Source organism: Platalea leucorodia, assembly GCF_965183815.1.
Source record: "Platalea leucorodia genome assembly, chromosome: 8".
NCBI classification, from domain to species: domain Eukaryota; kingdom Metazoa; phylum Chordata; class Aves; order Pelecaniformes; family Threskiornithidae; genus Platalea; species Platalea leucorodia.
In genome coordinates this window covers 27,426,401-27,443,801 of record NC_138830.1, presented here as the reverse complement: position 1 = coordinate 27,443,801, position 17,401 = coordinate 27,426,401, and the positions used below count along the sequence as shown (strand labels likewise).

The 17,401-nt window shown below is 39.1% G+C and overlaps 1 protein-coding gene across 3 annotated transcripts in view; it reads left to right on the top strand.

Moving 5' to 3' along the window:
• The window catches only part of GIGYF2 (GRB10 interacting GYF protein 2), a 78,017-nt gene that overhangs the window by 41,504 nt on the left and 19,112 nt on the right, over positions 1–17,401 (top strand). Inside the window, exons 8-12 of one of the 3 annotated variants that reach the window (XM_082320519.1) lie at positions 9,041–9,220; positions 15,582–15,781; positions 15,870–16,032; positions 16,101–16,319; positions 16,834–17,024. In XM_082320519.1, the coding sequence (XP_082176645.1) occupies positions 9,041–9,220; positions 15,582–15,781; positions 15,870–16,032; positions 16,101–16,319; positions 16,834–17,024 (953 nt within the window). Of the gene's footprint in view, positions 1–9,040; positions 9,221–15,563; positions 15,782–15,869; positions 16,033–16,100; positions 16,320–16,833; positions 17,025–17,401 lie in introns of all 3 variants that reach the window. The other 2 variants (XM_082320518.1, XM_082320517.1) reach the window with 2 other exon arrangements.

Genomic DNA, 17,401 nt, shown 5'->3' with positions numbered 1-17,401 from the left:
TGTTGTAGCTTTGGGCTCTTCCTTCTCCCTCCATCTCCCAGCCGATAGCCCTTGACTGGAAAGACAAGAACTGTCAGAAATGACTTTTCTAAACCTCTTTTGGCATGTTGACCAGTCTTTTATCATGCATTCAGTGTGTCTAATCCTTCCTGTTTCCAGTCTATTGAAAATTAAATGGTTATCACCAACTCCAGTGTGATGTCAGTTCTTAGCCTTTTTTTTTTTTTTTTTTTTTTTAAATCTCTTTACTCTCATTGTCCCTCATTCTGGCTTCTTTCTTCTAAGACAAGTCAAGGTAGGGTGAGTACTACCTTTTTAAATCAAAATCACAGTTTTCCTAGCAGTCAGACAGGTTCTAAACTGACCTGGTTTGCTAATGATTTGTGTGTAATAAAACCTTGCCTTACAGCTATAGGGTATTGCTTGCATTTCTGAAATTCATGATCCAGCACACTGATCTCCCACACATTGCCTTTTTGATTGAGATCTTCTTCCTTGTGTTGTAACAGCTCTTTGTCACATTGCTGCTTCGTGCCACCATGTTGCTTTCCTCTTCTTTCCTCTTGCTTAGCCTTTCTCTTGACAGCAGAAGCTTGGCTGTTAAGACTCTGGTAGGATTGCAGGGGGGACTCATTTGCAGCAGTGTCTTCACTTTCATTTTGTTTGCCCTCCCAGTTGAAGGCAGTTAAAGTGACACTTCCAGCCTGTTTTCAGCTCAGTACACTAATGCACCTGCAACCTTTCTAGGAGCCTGAATGCCTTTATGTAGAGCTGTGTTCAGGGGAGACTTCTGCAGTGCTGCCCTACCTGCCCAACTTCTATGCTTAACAAAATCTGTTCTAATTGACCTTGGAAGGGATTTGAGGCAGTTTATAGTGCACTGCTTCATTATGACAGCAAAGTAGTCAAGAGGACCTGCTGTTTGCAGGGAGTAACTGCAGAAACTGCTTACAACTGTAGCATAATTTGGAGATTTATTAGAACCCAGATGGTGTGGCCATGCCCCTCTGGGAATGTGTACGTTCCCTCTTTAATTGATCTGCATCCACATAATCTTGTACTAGTTCAGATTTAAACATCATCTCTGTTGTCTAAGCTGTGATCATTCAGATGTGTTGCTGCCTCTGCACTTTGCAACAAGAACAAAATAAGTTTATCTTTTTTTTAAAGGCACTTTCATGCTATTAAAATCTCAGTATTGTTACTTTTAGATTGAATGGCAACCCTTGAGGTGTTCTGACATTAATATTGGGAAACAGGTTTTTTTCAGTATTGATGACATGACTGGATCATAAAACTTGCATTAGGGGACAATCTTAGAAATGCAGGAAGTAATTTGGTTAGAATAACTGCTTCGGCTGAAAGCTTATGCTACAGTTGTTAGTAGGATAGTTAAAATTTCAAGCATGTTTGTCCTTTAGGTTTTGTAGCTAATGCCTCATTTTGATCAATGGGAGTAGTTTGTGACAAAACTGTTTTTTCCAAGCAGTCTGCAGAATTAAGATAAGTTTTCAGGACTTGTTACATATGTCTTGTAAAAATGGGAACTTCAATTTGTTCAGCCCAAGTGACACTTTTCAAAGCAAGTGCCACAAATTATAGGATGCAAGAGCTCGTACTTTTGACCTTCTGTCACAGTTTACTACAGAGTGCACTTAAAAAAAAAAAACCCAACCCCCCAAAATGTATGAGAGTATGTCATCTTTTTTTTTTTTTTTTTGACAAAATGAGAGTATGTCGTCTTTTTTATAGTACAGAAAGCAAGGCTGCTTATATACTTGATTTTTGGGGATATCTGTAATGCTCCATTTTGTGTATAATGTATTTTCACATAGTACAGCATGCTGAAAATACTGTGAGGACCCCTATGAACCCTAATTCTTGATTATGAAGTAGCATCTCACTGGATGAACTAGCCTGGCCACCTTTAGAGAAGCAGAAAAACTTTACGAAGACTTTGCTTAAATGTTGTTTAAGGCTTTAAAAATATGCTAGTATATATTAAATCTTCATAGAGAAACTGAAATGCTTTTCTTAATGGAGGAGTAAATTTACAGTTAAGAGGGAGGATTTTATTTGATAGAAGTCTGCTGCCATCCATTTTGTGTGGAACTTGCTGTTTTTGAAGAACAGTCCTGCCCTATGTGGTGCAAACTTCCTAATGGCTTGTCTAGAATGACTTGAGTTTTCTAGGACATTGGAGTTCATACTCCATGCCCATGCGTGGTTTCCTGGGCAGCGGTGCTAGCTCACGACGTGTCCGTAAGCACAGAGGATGCATTGATTGGAAATGATTGAAGGCATGAGATAGAATTAGAGATGGTAAAAGCAGGCTTGAAGAGGTGAAGCTCACTTCTTTAATTTGTGATGGAACTGAAGTTAAATGCTACGTTACGATGAACGCAGCAAAAAAGTGAGGATGACCTTTTTCATAACACTTGGCCAGGTAACATCCCGCTGCCTTAGCTGGAGGCTTGCAAATGCTCCCTGTTTGCAGAGCGTTGCGGAGTCTGTCCAGCACTGTTTATCTTGAAAACTTTCTGAAAAAACATTGCATGATGACTTTGGTTTTGCTCTGTATGCTGTTAGGACTATAGTCATTTGAGAGAACGTTTTCTTCTTTTTGACGGGGGAAAATCAGAAACCTTTTTTTTTTAAGGTGATACTTAATTTAACAAGCTTTAGAAATACAACTCTGTGCCCTGACAACAAGTTTGATTTCTTTGAATAAAGAATGACAGAACAATTTCTAATTGTACAATAAGAAAAAGGAAAAAAAAAATAATCAAGATTGTTTTGTGTACTTACCGGTTTTCGAAGAGTTTGTGTGCAGAAGGGGAATACCTGGGCTCCAGGAGAGGGACTGGGCTGGTCTTGTGTATTGGTTCCAGCACTGCCAAGAAACTTCCCACAAGTGGTTGGTAGAGATCTTTTTTTTTTTTTTTAAGCTTTAAAAATGGGTTTGTATGTCTCATTCCTGTGTTTATAGTGCTAGGGGGGGTTGGCTTTCGTTTGAAGCTGATTTGATTGGTCATTTTGCCTGCAGGGGGGCTGGTTAGCTCTGATCATGTGGAAAAGAATGCTGGTTTGTTAGGAGCATGTCTTTATCCAACACAAACCCTTAGCAGCCAAGGAGAAATCCTCAAACACTTGGAGTAAGGGGTGCCTTCCCCCTCACCTCCTTAATCAAGATCATTTTTTAGGTTTGTATAATCTTAAAGTTTTATGTGAAAGTTGAAAAGGCCAAAATTCCCCCTGGAAAAGCTGAATGGAAAAAGTTCCCGTATTGCTGCTGAAAAACACATGCTGTTCTCCGATATTTTCTCCCTGACCAGTGTCAACTACTGTTTGTTTAGGTGAAAAGAGAAACTCTTGTGTCTCAACTGCTGCTTGTCTAGTGCCATTTCTTCCTCTTCTCATTAGGTCCCAAACTCCTGAGTGTTGGTGTTAATAGAAAGGTGGGCTGCAGCTAATGGTACAGCCTAGGGTCTCTGGAGGGTGTTGCTGAACTGTAGCTTAATGCTGGTCAGAAGATGTAGATCTGGCCACTTCTCTTCCATCTCCACACAGCTCCTTTGTGAAAACATGGAATTAATCACAGGAATGAAACAATGCATATTAGGTGGGTTGCTGATTCCATGCAGTAAATGAAACCACTTCCACTTTAAGCTATTTTGTCTCTCACCAAATGAGAAGAGTTATTTAGGGAAGATGTTTTAGCTGAATGACCGCACAGAGTGGTCAGTGTGCTGCACTACTAAACCAAACTCTGAGGACAGCTTTGTAATGCAGCAGTATTTCACACTTTTTTTCCCTTGGTGAGCTGCTGATGTGAGGGCTTTGAGCGAATGTCAGATGTAAGAGGATCTGAGAAACAAAGGCTGTGGTTGTTTGCAGTAAAACTACTGAAGGCCTGCTGGGAAAATTATTAATATAGACTTTCCTGCTTAGGAAACAAAATCCTCCCTCATATTCCTCCCCCCCCCCCCCCCCCCCCGAATTGCAAAACATTAATTCTTTGCTTCATTAGTATGGAACATTTTAATACATGTTCAGGCACAGCACTGAAAATTGTGATAGGCATAGTGTGACCTTCAGAACCAGGGTAAATAATGTAGTGCAAGGGGACTCCCACCACTGTGGCAAGCCTGTGGGACAATGTGACTTGCCTTTCACCCTTCCCTCTGTACTCCAGCAAAGTTGAACTTCCACTACAGACAGCCTCTGTTATTCACAAGTAGGATTTTTTTTTTTACAAGCAGTATTTTCTTACAAACCATATTTTGTACTGTAGAAAGTGTATGGTGTCCGGTCACAGGTTTTCTAATCTGGTTCAGCTGAATGGATTGAAAATCTAACACAATCCTACAGCAGATGAAATAGCTACAGTATGTGATTTCCAGGTGTGTGTTATAGAATTAAACTCTCTTGTTAATTCCTTTTGATTTTACTGGTTCACCCATACTCATGACAGTGGATAATGGTCAACTTAGTGAAAAAAAATATGGAGTGATATTTGAGTAGTATGTCTTTGAGACCTATTGGTCTTTCTATGGAGAAAGAGAAAATGTGAAGCTAAAAATGGGCATCAGAACTTCCGATCTCTGTCACTGACTTTGGTTACAAGTGAATTGCTTCACAATGTATGATAGCGTCCCTAGCATGTCAAATACTGCACTAATGAGAAGGTAGTCCTTCTTTAGAAACATCATCTTAAGGCCATTTGTTTTATTCTTCTGTAAAATGAGCTACAAAATTACACATCTAGGCAAAGTTATTTGCATTCCTTTAAAAACACTAGCTGCAAAGGTTTTTCTTTTTATCCTCTTCTTGAGGAAGTGTGCAGCATGCAGCAGAAAGAAGAGAGCAAGTCAAAGCACTTAATAGACTCTCCTAGTTTTTCCCCTCTAGAGGAAACAGTGTTGCTGTCAATCGTAGATTTCCTGTTCTCTCCAAACAGTGAGCATGTCATAGGAAACATGGACTGACAGCATGGAGAACAGCAGTCATTTGCCATTCTGTTAGTAAGTCCTCTTCGTAAATGTGTTGCCACGGGGCTAGGTCCCAGAATCCCAGTCCTGTTCTTCGCAGTTAGTCTCCTTTCAACTCAGCGTTGCACAGCTGTAGACTTTTTTGGCTGGATACCACTAGGCTCTAGCTGAAGTTTTCTGTAAACACCATTGCTGGCTTTGTGACAGGCTTGAACAGAGGTGCCCTTTTACTGCTCCTTCTCTTCAGGAAGTCCAGTCAATTAGTCCAAGGCAAAACCATAGATTGCATTTTAGGTTTTTTTCATCCTTAAAACATTGCCAAATACTGACTTTCTGACCTAAGTCATTTCAGCTGAAATGAGTCTTCTCAAGTCTAGGAACAGTTTGGAAAGACAATATGCTAGGACTTTGGGAGTTATGAATTTAGATGTAAGCTGTAGGAGTACTCTTGTATATAATTTTGTCATAGTCTTTCTGTCACTTGGGTAGCTTGATTTTTCTGAACCTTAACCTGTGACTGGTTTGTATTTGTAAAGAACTAGTTTCTTGGCTGGTCTATCTAATGTTCAGGGTCATCTAATGCCAGATCTGTTTTGACACATACCTTACTGTCTTTGAATATTGCTTGCTATGGTGTCCTAGTACCAGAAAACTTAAGTATGTCATGATATACTGCATTTTCTCTCTTAATTCCCTTGAAGTGTGGTATCAGAACAGCCATCTGATGTGACACACTGGAGTGCTGCTGTGTTTAGAAAGGTTTCAGAATCACAGGTGATGCCATCCTCAGATGAATACAATACCGACCCCTTATAATTGATTCTTTTCTTGTTTCTTAAATTTCTAATGCTGTAGAATTTAAAATTAGAGGGGCGGGATCCCACTTGTGTCTGATCTTAGTGAACAGCATTTGATGTTTCATTACCTCTGTAGAGATGTGTGTTTCAAACCCCACAGCAGCAAATGGGGATGCCATTTTCTGCAAGTTCAGAATACAAAACCTGACTTTGATAGTTGAGTTCTTGGGAGCAAAACCAGCTGTCTTAAGGACTAAGAAAACCTGAGGTGCCTTCAGTACGCCTACCATGCCTGCCATGTATATATCTGCAGAGGGGCTAAGAACATAGGGATATTCAGTGGCAAAGTAGGCTTCACAATATTCTTTAGGTAACTTTTTTTTCCCCAAATGTTTTTGGAAGAGCAGAACAGAGCCTGTGAGCTGATAGCTTGCCAGTATTAAAGTCTCCAGAATCTTAACTGAATAATAACAATGGAAAGAAATAACATCTTTTTTTCTTAATTGGTAGCATCCAAAATCTCTTGAATTAATGTTGCTGAATGAGTGCCAGGTAGCAGCTCTGAATTTTGATTAAAAGAATAGATATATCTCTAAAACCAATATTTTTCTAGTCTCAAAATAGCAAATGGAGTAACTTTTTTCTGTCAGTAACTGTTTTAGTGAGGAAAAATTAGTGTCTTGTGCTGCAGAATTAAAAAAAAAATTACATTTTTCTTCTTGTATCATTTTAAAAATAAGTTCAGAAAGAATGAGGCATATTCCTTATTGTCTGGGTCTTAGGCTCATCTGGCCTCTTTGATTGCACCTCTCTCCTGGGCCAGTAGCTCTGTATGTTTTACTTTCAGCTGATTTGGCTCTGTAGCTCTGTCTCCTAGTTTTCTACTACGTGAAGCCCATCCAAGGAGCAATACTGAGAGGCTTCCCTGCACTTCCTGTGACGTTCTTCTATGTGACATTTTTCAGAGATCTAAAATGAAAAAAAAAAAAAAAAACCACACCTGTGTTTCCCAGACTTAATTTTCTGTCTAGTTTGTTGCCTTCCTTTATTTTCTGTGAAGCATGGGAAAACAGAATGTGGCTGACCTTCATCTGCAAAGATTTATCTATTCCAGATAAGTAAATTTGCCAGCATTGCACCTACCAAATGAAGGGAGTTGAGTGTCTCCAGCAATTTTGTTTTATTCAGAGCCGGCATCACCAGACACTTTCCAAAATACACTTGTTTTAAAATTTTTGTTCTCAAAGCCCAGCAAGTACAGAAGTGGTCTTTAGCCAGATGTCCCCTTCAATGAAGTAAATGTGTATCTGTGTTATAATAGGCTTCATAGCTGAGATTGGCTAATTTAAAGTACGTGATCGGTATCAACAGGCAATGTGCTTTATCTCTTTATATAGAAACAACATGGGATGAAGGTATTCCAGTTACCTTTCTGAGGGCCTCAAGTAGTCACTTGCAGTCATCAGGGTGGAAGAACTCTTGCATCTTAAACATTGGGGTGTTTCCTGCATCTTCTGTCTGCTTGATAGGTCAAGGGCCCTGCTGTCTTGAAAGTTCTTGTAGAAACTTGTTCCTGTGACAGTGGTAAAAGGATTTCATGTGAACCTGGAGCACAGGAAACTGGAAACATCTTGGATTTTGTACTCTGGATTGAATTCCACCTGTACCTTCTCACTTTATAGTCCCTCCCTTAAACAATATACTGTGGAAAATTTTGAGCTGGAGAAAGAAAGTTTTTTTTCCTCCAGTATTTTGAGATGGTGGAGAAGGGATTTTGGTTTTTCTCCAAAATATATGCCAAGTCCAAAGGCAGTGTGTGTTTTCTGTCTCCAGAGTGCAATATCTCTATGTAGGAAGAATTTCTGAATTCTAAACAGAGGTTTGGTATGCCATAGAATTTCAGGTACTCTGTTTCCTCATTTTTTCATTGACTGAAAAAGCTGCATGGTGTGAAGAAGATGGAATGCAATCTCCTATCCTTCCTAAACTAAAATCTTTAAAATGTCCCTTTCCACCCCAGGAATCTTAGTGCATAGTCATGTTTTCTTTTGTTCTTCCTGTCTAAGCAAGCAGGCATACTATACAATCTTCACCAAGTATCGTCATATATTTTTGGATTTTAAGACTTTAAGAAGGAAAATAAAGTATACCTTTCTCTAGTACTTCAGTGGGGTTTTTTTTGTAGATAACCACACAATTTTGGGTTAACACTGGTTAATAGTATCAACAAAGAAGTGGCATCACCATAGTTCCTGTGAGAATTCTGGTGCTACAGAGCTAAACATATTTAAAGAAATAAAAAAAATCCAGAAGTCCTGAAGCTAGTACTACCATTTATTTTGATGGTAGTGTATCTTTGTCAGGATGCATCAACAGTGAAAGCAGTGTGTATGTCTAGCCTGCATTACTGGTGTATAATTTGGATTCTTTTCATAAAAATATTTACGTCATCCTTTTGTGACAGTGTTGCTCTTCATTAAGTACTTGAGGATTTTATATGTTTTATTTTAAATATAAGGTAATGTAAATTAGGAACTAAAAGACTATGCTATCTCCTAAACTTCCGGTAGATTCATCCTTGAGCTTGAGCATAGTTGCTTCTAACTCTTAATATGCTATCCTTGGCTCTCCAGAAGATGGATTCACAGGATAATGTTAACACTACTATGTTTTTCTTGTTTAATCCTACTTTAAATTTTCAGTCTTTCCTAAAACATTGCAAGAATGCTGTACATCATATTGGGTTAAATATGTAGATCTCATGTTCTTTTTATTACAGAAGTAGCAAATATGTTTAGTTTATATAAAATGTGTAATGTTTACGGTTTACTGTATTTCCATTTTTCCTTTAGCATGAAACTTTTCATGATACAACAGTTTGTTCTTTCTCTCTGCACACTTTGCCTTCTTTCCTTTTATGCTTCCCGATGTCTCTTAAACTGTCATCTCTTCTTCCTCTGGCTTTCCTATCCATGTCATAATTTCTTGTATGCTTTGCTTTCTTCTGTTTTTTTTTTTTTTTTTTTTTTTTTTTTTCCCCCCCTCAGTCATTCCATCGCAAGGTATGTACGGACATGGAAGGACTTCCTAAATCTGTCTCTGTCATGTTTCCTTCCATGAACTTCCATTCCTCTCCTAGGTTATCACCACTTACTTCTGGTGCATTTTTGCCTCTAAGGGAGCAAGATTTCAACCCTTCTGTTTCTATGTTCCCAAAGACGGGATGTTCACTGGCATGTGTTTTCTTTGCAGTGAGACCAAACTTTGAGGAAGGTGGGACAGCAACAACGGGGAGGAAGCATGAGTTTATACGCTCTGAGAGCGAGAACTGGCGCATCTTCAGGGAGGAACAAAATGGGGAGGATGATGATGGAGGCTGGCGACTGGCTGGGTCACGGAGGGATGGTGAGAGGTGGCGCCCTCACAGTCCAGGTGAGAGGAGATCTGGAGAAAAATGCAGCCATGGTTATAGGGAAAGGACAGTGACTGAATCAGGGCATGGGGAAAGCAGAGGAAAGGGAGGTGGCATAAAGTTTGGGACAAAAATAGGTAAGGTTCATGTGGTTTTGGTCATTAAATACTGTTTTGGCATACATGGGGTGCTTGGTCACAAAACGATTAGCATAAGATATGTGCCTTTTGTTTTCTTTTTAATGTCTTCAGTACCCTAACATATTTAAGGGAACAATATTTTTCAGGTGTGCACTTGTCTGTGTTGTGCTCCAGGTGTGTATGTGCCTGGTAAAATCAGTTGTTTGTTTGTTTGTTTTAAATAGTACTGTTTCTCTGTGGCTGTGATGCTGAGGGGAGAGAAGTTACCCACATTAGGTAGCATATCTAAGGCTGCGGAGTGATGCTGACACTAAACCATTCAGGTTGTTGGCCTCTTTCTAGTTTTCCATATATGTTTTCGATGCCAAGAGGCATCCTGGGAAAACCTCGAAATATGTTGCTTTATGTGTCTCTTAGTTACATGATGTCTTGTCTCACTAAATTTCAGTCATCTGTTTGGTGTCACCCTTTCCTTCCCTGGCCTGACAAAAGTCTGTCTGGTTCAGTTGCTTTCCAGCATTTGCAGGAGAAATACAAAGCAGAGCTTGGTATTTGAGTAGTATAGCTGAAACTTTTTTTTTCCTTCTACTTGGAAAAAATCTTGCTAGTCAGTCATACCTGTTGTGGGATCTTGGTTTTGGGTATCTTTTGGCTGCAAAAGGCTTCTGGGGAACCAAAGGAAGATAGTGGCTCTTCTACTGTTACATCTTTGTAGGGAAGCAAAGGAGGCACGGGATATTTTCGGGCCTGAGGTGGACAACTTCTTTTCTTCAATTAAAAAGTTACGCTTGCTCTTACAATGCCTCTATCACCCTTTTCAACACCCCAAAGGACTTTCAGTACTACAATGGTTGTGAGCAACCATTACCTCTGTTCCCTCTCCACAGCTGTGTATTACTCTGCCCTCAAACAACTCTTAGCTTGTACTAAAATTTAGCAGTGAGCCCAAGGCTAGATTTATTATCAGATGTTCTCTATTTAGAGCTGGGCTAAGGGGCGAATTTTGAAGAATGTGACTTTCTTTTCCCCAGTGTTTGGTCACGATTGTTCATTAAACACTGCTGCTTTGTTATATAGTTCAGATGACATCAGGCCAGCTATGATTGTACCTCATGATGATCAGATGCAGCATGATACTCAGGAGTGGAGTGTTTTGCAAGTACAAGCCTGCATGCTTTAGCTTAAAAGGAAGCATAGACCTCAAAGTTCATTCGTGTCTTGAACTTTTTTGGAAGATGTTCTGAGGAAGGTTTTGAAAATTCATCTTACTTCCATCATAGGAAATACTACTGCTTATTTGAATTTTTGCTGTAGTAGACAACTAACTTAACTTCACTTACAAGTTAGTTTTAGCAGGTATAATAAAAAGCCTGTTCTAAGGCTGTGAATCTGCAGAGAAGTTGCTGATTTTGAGATAGACTGAGTTGGCAGCTGTGTTGTACTAGTCTCAGCTTTGGTCAGAGCTGTATTTGAGTTCTTCTGTTAGTAGTAGCCACAGGGCCATCAAAATGGTTTTAATCACATTCTTGCTTTAAACAATGAGTTTAACTCAAATTGTCATGGCTTAAACGGCTTCTTTGTACTTATTCTGCTGTTAGGTAATAGTACTAGTCATGTGTCCTGCTAAAAATAGAGAAATGTCTTCAGAGTACTGTCGTCATTTGTTTAGCTGGACCTTCCTTTGACTTGGCTCTGCATACTCCCTACTAGATTGTACACTGCTTGTTTTTTTTTTTTTTTTTTTTTTTCCTTTTGGGTGAGAACAGTTTAGAAGAACGTAGCAGTTGTCAGGCTTGAGTTTATCTTCTGTTGTTAAGCAAAGAATACTTTTGATTCCCACAGACCATTGCTTTTCCAGCTTTTTAATTCCTCTTGCTCCTTCAGCTGTGTTTACTGCAGGATGGCTGATCTAAATCTGCTCATTTTGTGCTTTTTTTTAATAGGCACAAAGGATCAAGAGGACAGACTGCTTCTGCTGAAGCAGTCTTGTGCCCGTAAGAATAGTTTCCCAGATTCTGTGGTCTGATTTATTGTCGCTAAAGTAATTCCCTTGACATAGTTGAAGGGATCTGTCATGTGTCCATGCTGTGTTTAAACTGTTCTCTATGCCTTATATGAAGTGAGAGATCTTGTAAGTATTGGTAGTAAAGTGAAAGAAGCAAATTGGTCAGACTTCTCCTTAAAATAGACAAGCCTAATGCTTTTTTCCTTCTACTACTTAATTCAGAAGGATGTAAACTTGTCTGGTTTTGCAGCATGAAAACTCTCTGGATTGCATCACCAGGCTTTTCCAGTGAGTTTATGGGGTTTTCTGCTTTTTCTACTACTGTCTGTACACTAGGACTAGAAGTCTGATGAGAAGACATCTTTCCTTGGCTTATACAATGCAAAAGTTGTTTTCCTAGTTGTTCTGGGTAAATGTGGTACCGTTGCTATTGTAGATGTGGAATAGGATCTTTAGACTGGGTTAACGATCTGTAAGAAGAATGTGACCATAGCTTTAAATTCACTGGCTGCTTCAAAGTTCTCTTGATATTTTTAAAAAAAATTTTTTTAGCCATCTTTTTTAATGATTTAATGACTGCTTACATAAAAGACCCCTTCTCTCTATTGTTCTGGTTCTTGCATTCATACTGATTGCCCTTTAAATTTGCAGAGCAAGTCCATTTTATCAGATACATATACAAACCTTTTTTGGTCTCAAAACTAGTGAAAGATGTATAGGTGGTTTTGGTTTTTTTGTTACCAAGTCATCCTTAAGAAATAGGAATCATCTCTTCTTACCTAAAATTTCTCTCTGATATGATTTTGTGTCTTCGCTTAAGCAGCTCTATTAAGATGTTTTTCCTGAAAAGCATTTTAGAGAGGCCTTAGTCTGTAATCTCATAAAAAGATTTTTTTGGTTGCTGCTTTTCTTGAAAAGCTTTTCAAATTCGTCTTGGTTCACTCCATTTTCAGAATCAACTGCTGTGAATCAAGTAGACTTCTTATTTTTGGGGGGCTTTGTGCTTCTTGAATATCTTAAAGCAGCTAAAGTACATTCGAGAATCTTGCTCTGAAATTGAGCAAAATAAAAATTAGGTTCATATACAATATATGCCAAAAAAGTAATATGTGTACTATTTGTTTGTCTTTTGTTTAGTATTTAGTATTGTTTAGTTTAGTGTTTAGTATTGTTTTTAGTATACATTGGAAATTTCTTTTCTGAATTAGAGAATATAACTTTTAAGAGATAAATAGGTATTAATAACTGAGACTAAAGTGTAGTTGGATTTCCTGAAGCAGACAGTAGTCTTTCACCTGTAATGTCACCCTAAATTGCAATTAGCTTAAAATTATTTCTTTTAACTTGGAATCTTGATCATATACCTGATGCATAATCATACTACAGGACTGAATTTAAAGCTATGTTTGTGTCCTAACCATTGGTTTAAAAAACTTCAGGTAAGAATTTAAGATTTGTCTTTACTTTTGACTTGTTTTAAAGATTGGTGGCCCTGTACTTCACACTTGAATTGCTCACTATATTCTAACTAGGCTTTTATAAACTTTTGTTGTTATTAAGAAAGAAGGGCATGTGTCTGCTCCACTTATCTCTTCGTCTGTCCACCTAGTTCTGAAAATGTGTGGGCTATAAAAGGAGGTTGTGTGACTAAATCTTTGCAAGCAGACCGTATGATAAACAAAATCTCTTTAACTTACTAATTTGAACTTTGAAGATACCTGGAATTAACAAAATGCTTAGAATTCACCTTCAAAAACTATGTTTCTGGGTCCCACTATGAAGAGCGTGTGCTCTTACACAGGATGTGAACTGTATAAAAATAGTGGAGGTTCTTCTCAGTGCATGGTCTCAAGATGGCCCATTTATGGCTGTACAGAAAGTTCTTAATACCAAATTTTCCTCTTCTATACAAAAGAGAGCTGAAGAAGAGATCCTCAGCTATTTGCAAGCCCCAGGATAGCGAACAGGCAGAGATACTAATCTGTTTATATGATATGGCGTTGCCAGGTTCAGGCCAAAGCTCTGTTTCCACGTGTTGGGAAACCTGACATGGACAATGCTGGCTGTACTGAGGAGATGTCTGCCCGTGGTGTTAATCAGAAACACAGTCTGATTGTCAGCGACCTCTCACACTTAAACCTCGGAAAAAGCCTTCCGATTCCAAAGGAAGTCCTGGTTTTGATGTGTTGATGTTTCTGATGAGGAGGGGGGAAGTAAATCTAACGCTGCTTCTGATGACATGTCAGTGGAATTTCAGTGTCAGGCCTTTTTTTTTTTCTTTTTTTTTCTTTTTTTTTTTCCAGGTAGACTGTGTTGTCCTCCTTAGTTGCTGATTGATCCCAGAGATGCTTTTGTTCTTTTAAAATTGAGCAGCATTTTAATGAGATGTTCATACATACGACTTGCTTGAAAAGACCCTTAGAAACCTGCACCTCCCGAGTTTGCACTAAGTTGGAGGCCAGGGTGCTGTGGGCAGAGGTGCACGGGGCATGATGCAGGCATCCTCTTCTGAAGAGGTTGCATGAAATGGTTACTTCATAGAATCATAGAATACCAGGTTGGAAGGGACCTCAAGGATCATCTGGTCCAACCTTTCTTGGCAAAAGCACGGTCTAGACAAGATGGCCCAGCACCCTGTCCAGCTGAATTTTAAGTGTCCAAAAGTGTACTTGAGCTCTCTGAAGCACTTATTCCATTAGTGCCTCTTCAGTGAGCCTTTGTCTTTGCTTACATATTTTTTGAGAAGTTATTGATGAACAAGAGGTTGACATAACAGGCTTAAGATGTTAAGAACTACTTTAAGGCAGGCAGAAAAGATGGGATAAGTACAAGCTTACTGTGTCTTATATCTTTCCTTAATGACTTTAAAAAGGTTGCCTCAGAACATTGATTTACAGTTTTGCATACCAAAAATGTTATTTATTTGTTTCCAAGGCTTAGCTAGAAGCATAGATGAAGTTATACAGTGGAATTATTTGCAAATAATATCACTATGGTATCAAAATCACTATGGTATAGTGAAGGCCTTGTTAAAGTCTAACCTTTTGTGTTTCCTTGATAAAATATAATCTTAATGTTCATAGTGTTTCTAGAAGGAGTTTGGTTTACATTTCCTGTATTTGTGAGACAAAGGTGTATTTTTGCATGGTTAATATTAATACTTAGGGTTGATGTGGAAACATTCGTCATTCGTATGAAGCAAATGGAACAGAGGACAACAGTTCTCTCTACTGTGATTTTTTTGGTAGCCATTTCATAAACAGTGAGACTGCACTGATTGCACAAATTCTGAGACCAACAAAAGTTTTTTTTTTTGTTTTTTGTTTTTTGTTTTTTTTTTTCTCTCCAGAAAAGAACACAGTCACCACTCAAAGCACTAAAAACTAAGGTGCTTTCATTTTTGCTTTGCACCTTTCTGGTAAAGATAGCTTCTATTGGATGGAAAGCTGTTTACAATCCTTTCACTCCCAATTTGTTTTCCTTAGCAGCAAGTTCTTTAGAGTTTAAGTAGCATTATTGCAGTCAGAGGATTTTAAGCTTGGCTGAATGAAGATGTCTTCTGAATAGATTAGAAAGAAAAGTGAAATAAAATTTATACTTGAATTAGCAAAGTTTTCCCTCTTTTCTTATTATCATTCCAAGTTTCGGTATTCCATGGCTAAAAAAAATACCATTCAAGAGACTTAACAGTCCTTTCAAAGGTATTTGAACAGTCAGTCCATTTTTCATGTATATGCACAAAAGTGTCTCTGAGGGCAAGAGGAAAAAAGCACGGGTGATTTGTTCAGGATGTGACTTTTGCAGATTGCCTAAAAGAAAATATAAAATCTTATACATATAAAGATGCCAAAAAAGATTTAAGTCTGGCTGGCAAATTCAATCAGCATCTAGTGTCGCTTGTCTTATTTTGGTGCTCCAGCATGTTTTAGATTATGTAGCCCAGCTTTCTTAGCCTTATGTGGGTTTTTTAATGCTCACGATACAATTTATAATGTGGGGATATACAGTGGAGAATATTTGAAAGTCTCCTGCTTAATGGTAAAATACTCCTTTTCTTTCCCTTGTCCTTTAAGATGCCTGTTCATAGGTGGATTTTTCCCTGTAGGGGCTTTCTGAATTTCTGTCACTGTTTCTCATCTCTTCACCCACCCCTTCACCCTTCCAAGTCAGCTACTACCCCCGGGACTGTCTTGTAAAGTTACTTTCCCCCCACCTTAGACGGCCCTCGTTCTGCAGGCTGGCGAGAACACATGGAGCGACGGCGGAGGTTTGAATTTGATTTCCGGGAACGAGATGATGAACGGGGTTATCGACGAGTACGGTGTGGGAGTGGCAGCATGGATGACGACAGGGACAGTCTTCCTGAGTGGTGCTTAGAAGATGCAGAAGAAGAAATGGGAACATTTGACTCCTCTGGAGCGTTTCTCTCTTTAAAGGTGAAAAGCTGTCTTAGGCCCTTTGTTCACATTGAGCAAATGTCCTGTTATGTCTGGTGGATTATGGATGATTATGTTGACTTTGTAGAAGGTGCAGAAGGAGCCAATCCCTGAGGAACAGGAGATGGACTTCCGACCTGTGGAGGAAGGGGAAGAAAGATCTGACTCTGAAGGGAGCCACAATGAAGAAGCCAAAGATCATGAAAAGAGCATCAAGAAAGAGGGGGAGAAATCAGATAGAGTAGTGCCAGGTAAGGGGGACTTCTCATGCATCTGTTCTATGCTGCAGTGTAGAATTTCCATTAATTCAGTTACGCAGAACCATGCAATGTTACAGAAGCAGTGGAAGAAGCAGTCCAAACATCTTCACCGGCTGCCAGGTCAGATACCCCACCGAAATCCCAGCCTCCAGACCCGCTGCAGACGAGCCTTTTTGAAAGGAAGGAAGAGTCTGTGCCAGAAAGAACAGAAAAAACAGAAGATAAGGAGAATCGAACAGAGAATACACCGCCAGCCAAAATGTCCAACAGAGCGGAAGGTAATAAACTTGATAGATAAATTTACTGAGTTCCCATTACTTGTTATGATTAGTCTTGGTCTCTTTTAAGAGGCAAGGACTAGATTATGGTGATGAAAAACCTGAATTCACCAACTGGTCTATAAATACAGGATTTGTTGCATATACCATCTCAAATGCTTGCAGTGCACTGGTACTTCACATTGCAATGCAGTCTTGAGAAACATGAGCTAGTTGTGGATGTGCCTCATTGTGGCAGAGCAGATCAGTCTGGACAAATCTATGTGGCCAGGGAATGGGTTATGCTGAAATGTGCTGGGTTCTGCACTGTTAGAACTAAACTGTTTGTTCCTTGAAGTTAGGTTGGGTGCCTGTGCTGTTAACAGTACCAATGTGCAGTCACACATACAGGCAGATCTGAAAATACTTTTGCTGTGGTGCTAATTTTGAGCTGTTGAATGTTTTCTACAGTAAGTTCTTAAGTAGTTTTTATTTATGTTAAAGATAATGAACTAATTTTAACATTTTTCTTTAGATTTGGCTTCTGTTGCTCAACCTTTGCCACAGATTACTGCAGACACAGCTTCTCCTGCTCATCTTTCTCCTCCTGTTTCCAATTCAAATCCTGCCCTGCGGCCAGTTCAGACACCTGTCACAGCTGCTCCAGGCATGGGCAACATTCCTACTGACCCAGATGATGAAGAGGGCCTCAAACACCTAGAGCAGGTAAAACTTCTCAAATTCCTTTGTTGTTGACAATCATGAGACTGGAGGAATGTGGAATGCAAAAAATATTTGAAGCCCATAAAAACAGAAATGCAGCTGAAGCTTTAGACTCCACAATGTACACTGAAAGCTGCTTTTCTTCCCTCCATTATTTTTTTGGACAATAATTCAAGCCTATGTAGTATTTTTCTGAATGGGGGTACTATACCCAGTGTTAAAGAGCTAGAGATCCTAGTGCTTGTGACGACTGTCAAGTGGCCTTACCATTTGCCTTGAGAAACCATAAAACAATATGCCCAGTATGTTTCATGAAAGTTTAGTAATGCTGGGATGTAGAGCGTTTTTCATGCTAGTGCTCCCATACCTGTCGTATTTTT